Source organism: Plectropomus leopardus, chromosome 22, assembly GCF_008729295.1.
Source record: "Plectropomus leopardus isolate mb chromosome 22, YSFRI_Pleo_2.0, whole genome shotgun sequence".
Classification (NCBI taxonomy): Eukaryota; Metazoa; Chordata; class Actinopteri; order Perciformes; family Serranidae; genus Plectropomus; species Plectropomus leopardus.
The window spans coordinates 10,061,181-10,073,876 of NC_056484.1; the positions used below are offsets into that span (position 1 = coordinate 10,061,181).

A 12,696-nucleotide genomic window follows, 5' to 3' on the forward strand; every position below is an offset into this window, starting at 1 on the left:
TGTCAAATTATTTTAAACTAGTTTAAAGTTGGCTTATCAACAGAGCCAGGGCCTCTTCTGCTTAGAAAGTAAGTTGTGCGCCAGCAGTTTCTAAGCAAATGCTGACCCAGCAGAAGAGGCAGCTGTATTTGAGGTCATATGTAAAAGGATAGAGACTCTTTTCCCTTTTCTCCCACAAGTTGGCAGTGTGCAGGAGGTAAGGTTGCTGCCAAATAATACATTATTTTATTGAGGTTTTAACAAGTTTAGGTCCATTCTTTTTACATAATCTGCTCGGCATTTTGCTGGCAAGGCAAATGCACGTCAGGGTTTTCTAGAGATTTTTGAATTTGCATTTTTTGCATGGCGTATGTAAATATAAGAATGTGTCTGTATATAAATTTCCATATGTTTTTTTACATTCATGTTCCACAAATATGCTAATGTGTGTTTTTTTTCAGGATTGTGTGTGAGATGGGTAAAGCAGAGAAGAGCCAGTATACTGGGAACGTGCAGGTCTGTGTTGGTGTTGGAGAGTGCAGACCAGAATTCATGGCAAAGTCCTCCAAGTACTACTATTTTGTGGTGAGTCTACACTTTTAGTATTCAATCATTTTACTTCACCCAGAAACGGCCCTTTGTATATTCAATCATTCGTCATCATCATTCGTGCAGGTAATACTATTTTTTTTTTGTGACTTCACAGTATCACAGCAGTATGACTTGATTTATAGTATTCTTCAAACATGAACTTTTCAACTTGAAAATGATGATATTGAAAGTGAAAAAAATTTGTTAGATTTGTCTTCCTGTAATACACAGCACACTAAAATCTGTCTTTACACCAGTGGTTCTCAACCAGGGGTAAGGGGACTCCCAGGGGCTCTTAAGAAGTGCAAGCAGGGGTAGAAATATGGGGAATAGTTTATTTTTACGTTTTTTTTCTTTTAACTTTTTTTTAAAATGTTGTTAACAAAAAATATACAAAAAATAGGTGGAGGGCTGCCACTGCTTGCAGTTTCCAAATTTTTATACATTATTTTCAGACCAGCTTACTGAACAACGCCTCTTTTTTCTTAGTCTGTCCATTTATCCCAGCATTGTGCATGTGTCCCTGCTCAAGTCCATTTATTTTTACTATTTAATTCCCTATAGAAGTGAGCCCAATGTGAATAAGAGTGACTATTCTGATCAAAGGTCTCACTTCCTCCACGTTTATCTCCTCAACTGTAATTGGCAACTACAGAATTCTGGTCGTAATCATATCTAACCAGCATCTTTTCAGATGGAGGTCCCTGAATGTATGTTAGTAAAGGGGTCCTTGACATGAAAAAAAGTTGAGAACCACTGCTCTACATCACTTGGACGTAGGGCTGATTGATTTGATGGTTAAAAAGACTCTCGTTTATGGATTCATTACATACAGTGTTTCGCTTCTATAAGCACGAAGGCACCCATGCTGCATATGTCACCCTCTGCATGTTAGCACCTTGCTGGTTGTTGATTGTCTGTGTTCTCACCTCCTGTGTTAATACCATACGCACACGTTTTGGCTGTGATCCGACATGTTGCGGCTTTCCCTCTCAGCATTTCTCTCATGTGTCGCGAATCAGACGTGAGACATAACTGGCGGTCACTAATGAGCGTAGAATGAAAAAGAAACACTGACAGTTATAAAAACATTCTTCTGACATGAACACATAAAACACGCACGTAACACTTTGAAAACCCACTCTACACACAATTAATCACCATCCCTCGCGCACTGGCACACTCTCTGAAATAAATTTGCAGTTGTTGCCATTATGTACCTGTTTTATGGAGTTTTATCATTTTTATTGCCGTCCATTAATAGGCGCTGGCTGAGGTTTATTTCTCAATGGGGTCTCTGTACAGGATTATATGATGTTAGGTCTAGATGTCACACCACGCAGCAGGCTGCAGATGAGATTATAAGAAGGCCAAATGAACTGGAGGAGGATTTATTTTATGCACAGCTTCCAGTTGACTACATCAGATGCTACTGTGTCAAAGCCTTTTCTTCACAGTATAGTGTATGTGAGTGGGATTAGTGAGCGCAGGTGTATACTAACACTCAAAGGTATCTTTAGCTGAGAAAGCTCAGTAGATTTTATTTCTGGATCCCATATCCTGTTAGAACAAACCGGTTTTCTAATTACACAGGAGCAAGTTCACTCATTTCTCCTCCTTGTACATAGGTAGAAAGTTTTGTTTTTATAACGAGGCTAAGAACAAAGTGCATTGAAACATCGGAACTTGTTATATTAACATGAATGTAAAATTTAAAATTGTTCATGGCATGTTTATCTGTTTTTATGCCTCTCGTGGTGACTGCCATGGCCAAAAGCATTAAGTTTTTGGGTTGTTCATCTGTCCATCCCATTCATGTGACCACAACAGCTCAAGGAAATTCCTAAAATTTGGCGTCCACTTGGATTCAGGGATGAACTGATTAGAATTTGGTGGTCAAAAGTCTCTGTGTGTTCCGTGTGTCTCTGTCTCATCCTTGTGAATGTGTTGTCACAAGAGCACTTTAAGGAACTTTCCTAAAATTTGGCACAAACGTCCACTTGGACTCAAGAATGAAATGATTGGATTTCAGTGGTCACAATTCAAGGTGACTGTACCCTAACAAAACATGTTTTTGGCCATATCTCAAGAATTTGTACACTTATTATGAGAAAATTTCCCATCAGTGTCTAATAGGATAAAACGATGAAGTAATGTTATTTTATATCCAAAAGGTCAAAGGTCAGCTCCACTGTGACATTGTAACATTCTGCAAAAAACAATTTTCCATTATTTGACGTCATATCTCAGGAGCATTAGAGGGAGACTTTTGGTCAGATACTGAATTGGTGGCACTAATTTTGAGTGTCCACCTTGAAACTGTGATTATTGTATGGATCTTCAGTGCTGCTGGGCTGAAGATGTGTACTGTCATGGCTTCATATAAGACTGGACAGACATCGATGTAAAATACAACTTGATTGTTTCGCAAAGGCCTCCAACTGTGAGGCATTAAATCTAGTTAATTACACAAATGTAAACAAATTAACAATGCAAGCACAACATTTCACATACAAAAATATATTAAATTCTATATTTAACTTCTCTCGTTTAGTAACTGTTAACTGAGAATTCCTATCATTTGGGTCCATACATCGTTCAACTTAATCTCCTATTTAAGGCAGTTTATGGTGTTTTGAGCACTACAGTCTCACCGTCAATATGCATAATTTATTTTCCTACGTCAGCTCACCTTGATTTACAACCTCTGACCTTTCTTCAGATCCCGAGGATTCACAACCTCAAGCCCAACCGAGGGCCGGTCTCTGGAGGAACCATTGTTAACATCACTGGCAGCCACCTTGACGCTGGGAGCAACGTGTCAATCATGTTTAAGGATCAGCCATGCACTTATCTGAGGTTAGCGGGGAGCCAGAAAGCGCTGATCCCGCCAATCACACATAAAGAGTCAATTAAAAGCTCAGTCAAAGTCAGTTTTAGTCAAACCACAGGGAGCAAACCCCTCCGACAGTTCTCATCTTTGCTAGATAATTTTTTCCACACATTAACTGAGATAATAATTTTCCTAGAAAGAAAAAATGGTGTTGATCAAGGATTGGTTTAAAGTTTCTTTAATCATGAAGCTTCTATCTGTTAATTAGCAATGGTGATTTTTTTTTTTTAAATGAATGATGTAATTCGTTAAAAAATTGTCTTAAATTATTTAGCAAAGACATAGTAATATATTATTGTAATCCACCGTTTAACACTGATCAATACATAATTCCATGTTCAGTCTATAAACTATCTGTCCACGTCCACTTAAGCAACCAGTCAACCATCTTAAATATTACATTGATATTGGTTTTTGAATGATTTATTTAGTAGTCTGCACAGGAATGAATTACGACTCCCGAGCGTCTGCATCATGTGATATATTGTTGGATCAGCTGTAGTAGGGTACTGATTTGTCTATAACTAACTAATATGACCAGTGTTTCATTATCCTGTCATCACTATAGGAGGGGCGGCCAGTGGCTCACCTGCCGAACCCACGCTTCCCTGAATGGCTATGGAAACGTGTCCGTGTCTGTGAGCATAGACAAGGCTCATCTCCAGAAAGACCTACGGTTTGAATATGTGGAAGATCCCACTATCACCAAGATAGAGCCCGAGTGGAGCATCTACAGGTATGGTACAAGGGCACATTTCAGTCAGATAACTTTTTTACAAAAGCTTGCATGTTACTCACTGGTAATGGATATTGATGGACACTTTAGATCCTGGAGAAAACCCAGTAAAGCAGGAGCGCTTTTCAGAAATGAGAAATTAAAGAAGCAAATAAGTTTAGTTAAAAGAAAAAAAAATTAATCATCCACAACCGGATGATAAAAAACTGAAACCTCTTAATTTTGCTCCAGCAGCCTGAGCTAATGCCTCAGCATCAATATCTTTCCCAGTGAGTAATTTTTTTCACCATCTGTCAAAATAATCTGAGCTATGATTTGAACCTTGTTGTCAATCTTCTCTCTCATAGTGGATACACCCAGGTGACAGTGACAGGAACTAACCTGGACATCATTCAGACTCCACTCATCAGGGCCAAATATAACAGCCATGAGACACTCAATGTAAGTGACTGCCGACACAAACAATGTGGATGATTAGAGGAGCTGCTGAGTTTTTACCCGATTTCTTTTTTGCATGCACATATGTTTGTGATGCAATTATTTATGAAATTTTCTTTTATTTTACATATTTCTTGGCTTGATAAGATACAAAGTAAATTTATTATGTTATATTCTCACATAGACACACACGCAGTGTTTATGCTCTTTTTTGAACGGCAAATCTAGCCAATAATATTTTCCCAATTCTGGCCATGCGCTGTAGAACATATACCGTACATATGTTTTGAAATAGCCATATAATAGCCTACATTTAAACAGCAATAAAACACAAATGCTGTTATTTTCTTTGCATTTCAATCCTTTCTAACTAAACAACTTAAACAACAAAAACAAAAAGATAAATGAAGATGCTGTCTCTTGAACAATGTGAGAAGTGACAAAGACAAAGGATGAAAAGGACTTGGAAAGGAGGCATCAAGCGATAATATAATAACATTCAGGGAACTGCCAAGCCTGCAATCAGCCTTCTGGTTTGCGGTGATGGAGTGAAGGGTTTGTCCAGTCTGACCTACTATAGAGCTATAGTCATCAAGCTATAGGGATCCAACCGATATTAAAATACTTAAATTCTATGCCATATAAGTTTATATTTAAGTTGTCTTGGCAATATATCTTAAAGGTTACACATTCAATATGCTATTAATTAATAATATTATATTAATAATATTTATTTAGGGTATTCCCCTCCGGACATTTTGTCCGTTGATATTTCTAACAGCTTGACAGCTCCATGTGATACCAGCAAAACGCGTCACATGTCAGCTCACATAAACTCTGATACGCTGTACATATAGGAACAAATACACACACAGAGTAAATGAAATGTCTTTACCACCACTGGTGTTTTTTAATCCCTAGTTCCCCTTGTCAGCTACACATCCCAAAGGAAGAGGGCCACAGTGAATGTCAGAGTAATTTTCTTTTTTCCAGAGCATGACGAAATGCTTCGGTGCCACTTTTAGGTAAATGGGTCAAGGAAAAAAAAACTCAGAGAACACCGAGAGGGCAAAATGACAATCAACAGGTTGCATTTGAATTAATAGAGAATGATGTAATTCCTCCCTGCACCTTTGTAACAACAGGGAAGTTTTGACACCGAACTAGAAACCACAGAGATTGGCCCTTATCAAATTCTTCTACCCTTTATTCACCCTTTTACCCAGGGGAGGATAGATAAAGCCATACAAGGGTCTCTGTGATCTGATTGAAAGAAGAGGGAGTAACAAAAGGCGGTAATGCTATCTTCATGATCCATTTGAGCATGAGCCTGCACCACATTTAACATCTGTGCTCACATATGCCTGCGCTGGGCGTTACGTCTCAAACTACTATACAGGCAGTTTGCACTTTGAACTTACATAAATTAAAGATACTGACAGATAATATGCACTTTTTAAGCCCATATTTGCACTGAATGTGAGGGAAATACACATTCAAGCAACGTTGTGCACCGAGAGGAGTTTTTTGTATTTGCAGTCACCTTCCTGCAACAGTGCAGTATCCATGTCAGAGATGTCCTGAAGACCTTTCAGGATTAGTCAAGTTTGATGTTCAAGGAGCCAATTAGAGTGACAGGCAGTGTGTTTGAGTGGCTGTGTGGCAGAGGTTACCGTGGAAATGTCTGCGAATAAAACCTGTGCTGTTGGCTGATTTGTCAATGCCCTGACAGACGGAGAGGAATGGAGATGTTTGAGGGATATTGAAGGGCGTGTGGTATGACAATGACAGATCGGACAAACTGCTTTCGTGTTTAAAATGGGCTTAGAGATGTGAAGTCTAGAGAAAGAGGAATGATTTAAATTACATCACGTCAAATGAAAAACCAGGGCAAAGACGAAGAACCGCAAAACAAGAGTGGGACAAGATGCTGAAAGAAAGATGGAGGAGATGCCATAATTGAGCAGTAAAAGTGGTATAGAGAAAGATGAGTGACAGAATAAGAATGTGTCAAATAGAGAAGAGAAGATCAGAGAGAAGGATAACTGGACAGGGAATAAAGAAGTGATGAGAGGGTGGGGGTATCTTTCTGGGACATAATGAAGGAAGGGTAAGACCTAGTTATCACTTCTGAATCTTCACACATCAAAGCTGGATTGTGGTGAGACTGCACACGCTCTAACTGCACCTCATTTGGTGGCTTTCTTTGAGGAATACACTCTAACAGGTTCTTCTCTGCACTTTTTGAAATGGAGGAGCTTCCAGTTTGAATTGAGTCTCTAGAGGCCTCAGTGAATTGTAAACCTGTGGCATAAAAGATTCATACTAACTGCTGAAGGGATGTCTTAGCATGAAAGTAAAGTTGGCGCAAGTGCCAGATTGCCAGAACTTTAGTTGCAAGAAGGCATGTGTGAATTAATAGGGAATGCAGTTATGATTTGAGTATGTGGCATGTTGAGATTCAGCCCAGAAAAAATATGCGAATGGTGTTGACTGATGCATAATCACTCACAGTATCTTCAGTGACACTAAAAGCCTTACAAAACCTCATAAAATTTGATTTGATTTTTTTTCCTCCATATAAACTTTTAAAGTTTTAATGGGACTCAGTAGTATGTTCAGTATGACAGCAAGTTCATGCAATATAGTAAATAAACTAATTAGCTGTGCTAATTATGGATCAGAAATGTGCAACAATATTTTTTGCTGACACTAGATATCCAACAAAGGCCAGAGACTGTCTCCTATTGAGCTTACCATTCACCGTTTCTTAGCAGACGAGAGAAGTAAGTGTTTTTTAGAGCCTTATGGTGTCTGCAGCTTCCTGTACCAAACAGTAGCTTTAAAGTTTAAAATCCTCACTCCACAGCAAAGTCTGGGGACCAAAAAGTACCCAAAAGTGTTTGGGTACTTATCTATCTTAAACCGTGCATTTTTTGTCTATTTATTAGTATCCTTTTTCAAGAATGTTAAGGTGTGTGTACAGCATTACTGCAGCAAGCAGCCTCTCCTCTCCTCCTGCTAAATTGTGTGCACGGTGCAATAGGAGAGGTGAGACCCTGCACTGCTGGCAGAAGAGCCGGTCATTGTGGGTAATCTGAGCAGAAAGCATGGGAATGAATTACAACTTTTTTCTATGATGATCTGAATAAGCAGCTAAATTGTTGTCAGTTGCTTTTTAGAAATGGAGTCTCTTAAGATTGTCTGAAAAGTCGCTAACAAGTGGCCATGACAAAACGTCGGTATTTGCAAACTGGGAATGAGAATTGGTTGCAGTGGCTGTGACAGAAGTTGATTACTGTCTGTGCTGCTGTGTGCGACGGGCTCTGCTGTTTCTGAGATTGGCTGATTAAGCTGAAAATTGTCTGATTCCAGGCACCATCTGATCAACTGGTGCATCTCTTATTGCAAGTGACAAAATTAAGCATAATTTTGTGCATGGTTTGTTTATGTTTGTCATTTTACAACATTTCTTTGCTTCCACTAAGCTCTCCATTTTAATTTGCAGAAGATACATTCATTCATAAATATAACTCCTCCCATCTCCATCTGTCTTCTGCCAGTTGTGCGAGGTGATCAGCCCTACAACCATGCGGTGCCAGGCCCCAGAGCTGCCCATCAGTCTGGCCAGGCAGCAAGAGGTGCCTGAGAGACCCGATGAGTTTGGCTTTAAACTTGATGATGTGCAGGCTCTGATGGCACTCAACCACACCAACTTTATCTACTACCCCAATCCTGCCTTTGAACCACTCAGTGTGTCTGGGGTGCTGGAGCTCAAACCTGGATCACCAATTATACTGAAGGTATGAAGATAGGTATCACACACACTGACTTACTATCTGTATTTATTGATTGGAAGTTATTGACTTTCAGTTAGTCATAACATGTATTTATGTCATTTTGCAATATGGAGGGTAGATATGAATGCATTGTAACTGGACAGTGTGAAAACCAAATATCACAGCAATAGTGAGCACTAGTGATCATCATCATCCTATCATCGTACTATCATTGTGAAATGCTTCCCCAGGTGTCTGTGTTACTATAGATGAGGATAGGGGATTTGAAGCATCACTGGGTTTGCTGCAAACCCACTCTGTAAACAAGGGAATAGCAAAACAAACCTATGTGGCATGCTGCGCCCGCTAACTTTGGTTGATGCTTCACAGTATTTACTGTGAGTGTGGTAATCAAACGCGATTTTAAGGGTCACGCTACCAGTCAGTGATTTTACAGCAGTTTATTGTCACCTGATAACATTTTATCCCCAGTTTTAACTCTATTACCTGTCGCTTTAACTTAACAAACTTAAATTAAGCATGAATTCTTTCCTGCAGGGACGGAACTTTCTCCCACCAACCAATAGTGGAAATGGAAAGCTGAACTACACAGTTTTTATTGGCGAGAAGCCCTGCATGTTAACAGTGTCAGAGACCCAGCTGCTCTGTGAGTCACCTAACCTGACAGGTCGACACAAGGTCCTGGTGAGTAATACAGCACAAAGAAACAAGAGAGAGACACACACAGATACACATGACAGATAGGCAGACTATGGTGGAGAAGGCAGACAGACCTACAAATCGATCGACAGTTTGACAGACAGACGGACTTCCTCGTGTTGCTTTCTATCCATCTCCTTGTCCACTTCGAGACAGACTACAGCTCTAATCCAATCGGCCGTGTGGTTCCTGTTACTGCCCACAAGCAGACAAAAGAAAAAACAAATAAGCCTTCAATAAGAAGGATTAGGCCCCAGCAAACTCAATAAAGATTCCATTTGTGGTTTTAAGAGGGACCACTTTGAGCAAAGCGCTTCCTGATGTTACCACCTGAAGCCAGCGTCATAGACAGAGATGTACACATTACTGTAACACAGTTAGTGGATGCACAAATAAACAGAAGTGTGTACACATTTAAATAGCAAATCAATATGTCTGTCTGTCTGGGGTTTGATCTTGATTTTGAACAGAAATGCTTTTTAGACCTAAAAGGTATTCACAGTGACAATATTAAGTTATGGTTCATAAGTATTTGTGATATGTTTTGCCTTGAAAAACACTATACCTCCTTGTTTTTTGCCACTTATTTCTCCTTTTCTGCAGGGTCAAATTAGTGAGCCTTTTCCAATTGTTATTGCTGAAGTGATATTTAAGTGAAGCTCTCCTCTGATTATAGCTGTGTTATATTGAACCACTTGTCTCATGTTTTATGGCCCTTCTTTATGAAAACCTTTCAAGGAAGTAAATTGTGTATTTATGCATACCGCATGCATGCATTAATAATATTCTCTTTATCTTTCACCATCACAAGGCACGTGTGGGTGGTATCGAGTTTTCCCCAGGTGTGGTCCACATCACGTCCGACAGTCCTCTCAGCAGCACAGCAATCATTGGCATCGCTGCAGCCGGTGCCCTGCTCATCCTCTTCATCGTGGTGGTTCTCATTGCCTACAAGCGCAAGTCTCGGGAGAGCGACCTGACCTTGAAGAGGCTGCAGATGCAGATGGACAACCTTGAGTCACGTGTAGCTCTGGAGTGCAAAGAGGGTAAGATGTTGACGTGCAGTAAGTTATATGGAAGTGCGCCTCTTTTTTGCCATCTTTTTGAATTATGTATTTAATCAAGCCCACCCGTTCAGAACAAAATGTCAGATCTCACAAATTTGTGAAAAATCTTTTTTATTTATAAGAATACTTAAAGTTCAATCATGGAGTCTATATGTAGTGTGAAACTTACATATGACAGAAAAACAAGTGGCATTTGCAGAGAGGACTTGTTGATGAGTGAGTTAAAAATAGAGTATGTGCTTAACACTGTTTATGGTATTAAGTATTGCCAGTATGCAGTCGTGTCAGCTGATCAAGTGAACTATCTGAAATTATAGGTGCAATAAAAACACTATCATAAGCTAATGTTTGGCCATAAAAATTAACCAGTTTGTGTATCTGGTTTCTGCTTCAGCTTTTGCAGAGCTTCAAACAGACATCCACGAGCTGACCAGTGATCTGGATGGAGCAGGAATCCCCTTCTTGGACTACAGGACCTACACTATGAGGGTCCTCTTCCCAGGCATTGAGGAACATCCTGTACTCCGAGATCTGGAGGTAAGGTTACTTAACTTCAAATTGTACTACATGTGGAGTGCACCCCTCTTAAAGTAGTACATCATACCCCAAATGAGCAAGGGTTACCAATCAATCTTAACGATGGGAAAATTCTTAATGAATTGTAATCATAGTGGATTACATTTAACAACATACACAACTTGTGTGAGTTTCTAAACTGATCATTTGATATAGTTTTGCTGGTGTTAGACCCGGACCCCTATTTATGTCAATTCATCAAGATTTTTCTCTGCTTTTTAATTCTTTGTTCAGTAGAGGCACGTGAGACAAAGTTTTCTTCACGAATTTAACGTAACTTCATTGTTTATGAAGGAACACCTTGTACGTTGCTTCAACAGTGTTTGACATTATGATTTAACAATAGATGATAGATGTTTAGCAATAGATGTTGAATGTTCCAAATTGTGAAGGTTTTTATTGGTGACACAGGAAAAATACTGTGTACACAGGGCATAAAAATCCAACATGCTTAAGGAAAAATATTTCAGTTGAATATATTTTCCATCAGTTGTGTTGATCAGCAGATTTAGGAAAACCTTGAAACAGGACAGCGAGGTATAAGAAGTTGATTCCAATTTCCCATTCAATTTGAGTAGAGCAAATAATGCTAGTGAGTATACCTGTTGTTCAGTCTCTATCAAATCACAATCTCAATGCAATTAGCCCTATTTGAAAAGAGAGCAAAATGAACAAGCAAATTACAATGTGGTGGGTCACAGTAGGTGAAATTGACGCCGATGTTGTTTGTGTTGCTGTCTGGTAAACAAAAGCCTTTTGACGGCCGACAACAGCACTTTTTCAAAAACAAACAAGGCAGCCCTCAAATCAGGAGCACGCTCTCATTAATAACTCAAACGATATGAGACGCTGCTCCGTTTTCTCTCTCTAACTCAAAAACAAATTAAAAGTCAATCAGTGGGAGAAAAGCAAAAGAAAAAAATCAAGTCATTTTTCCCCAGCAGTGACAGTGATGGACAGCTATAATTGAGCAGGTCGTCTTGTTCCATTAAGAGAATTATGGACCCCCATTTCACTGCCCTCAGGGTTGGCCACTCTATCCCTGATGAGAATTTCCCAGTAATAAGCAATATTAATTATGTTTTAATTGGTATAAATGTCGAACTGTATGAGGAGTATAATGTGGAATAGGAGCCTAATGAAAAAAGCAGCAGGCTTGTCTTAGGCGGTAGATGGCTGCTTAATTGTTATTGATGTGTTGGACAAATTAAAGTCAAGTTTTTGAATGTGGGCTGTAGACAGAAATAGCACAGGTGATAGAAAGTCTGTATTGATTTACTAAAAAAGTGGGATTTACTCAGTGCTGAAATATTTAAAAACATACCAGTCAAAATGAGAACTACATGTAAAAAGAGTTTAGTCTGGCATCTGTCAACTCAATAAAGCCTGCTTCTTGACATTTTATTTGTTCCTTGTAGCTGTTCAGGTTTATTCTTAGCATTCAAAATCTCTTCCATTCCCCAACAATTTATTTTCCCCAACAATTTCACTTTCTACCTGAATCCCATTTTGCTTTCTGCTTTTGTATGATTTTTTTCTCTGCTATTATATTTTCTACTTCCCTTTTGATCTTTATGAAAACAATTCAGTTTCTGCCGTCGTTGCCATTTTACTGCTCAGCCTGCCAAACTCAAATGTTCATGGAGATTGAAGAGTTTGTAGGTCAGGACAGTTGGTGGTTTTTATGCACTGTCCCTTCACAATTCTAAGGGTTCATTTATGCTCAACGTTAGATTTATATGTATCTGTATTTGTGCATGTTTTCTAAAAGCTTACAAAATGAAGCAGTACCACTGAACGTTGCAGAGCCAGTATAGCTTGATTTATGCAAGATATGATCGTAGGAGACACAAAGGCATTAAAAAAAACAGCAGATCTGACTGAATCGACTATATATAGTGTTCCCGTGGTCATGGA

The 12,696-nt window shown here is 39.1% G+C and overlaps 1 protein-coding gene across 1 annotated transcript in view; it reads left to right on the forward strand.

Moving 5' to 3' along the window:
- The window catches only part of plxna4 (plexin A4), a 304,616-nt gene that overhangs the window by 244,926 nt on the left and 46,994 nt on the right, over positions 1-12,696 (forward strand). Inside the window, exons 14-21 of the mRNA XM_042511045.1 lie at positions 441-564; positions 3,293-3,429; positions 4,032-4,199; positions 4,547-4,640; positions 8,201-8,440; positions 8,975-9,121; positions 9,948-10,182; positions 10,598-10,740. Of these exons, the coding sequence (XP_042366979.1) occupies positions 441-564; positions 3,293-3,429; positions 4,032-4,199; positions 4,547-4,640; positions 8,201-8,440; positions 8,975-9,121; positions 9,948-10,182; positions 10,598-10,740 (1,288 nt within the window). The remainder of the gene's footprint in view (positions 1-440; positions 565-3,292; positions 3,430-4,031; positions 4,200-4,546; positions 4,641-8,200; positions 8,441-8,974; positions 9,122-9,947; positions 10,183-10,597; positions 10,741-12,696) is intronic.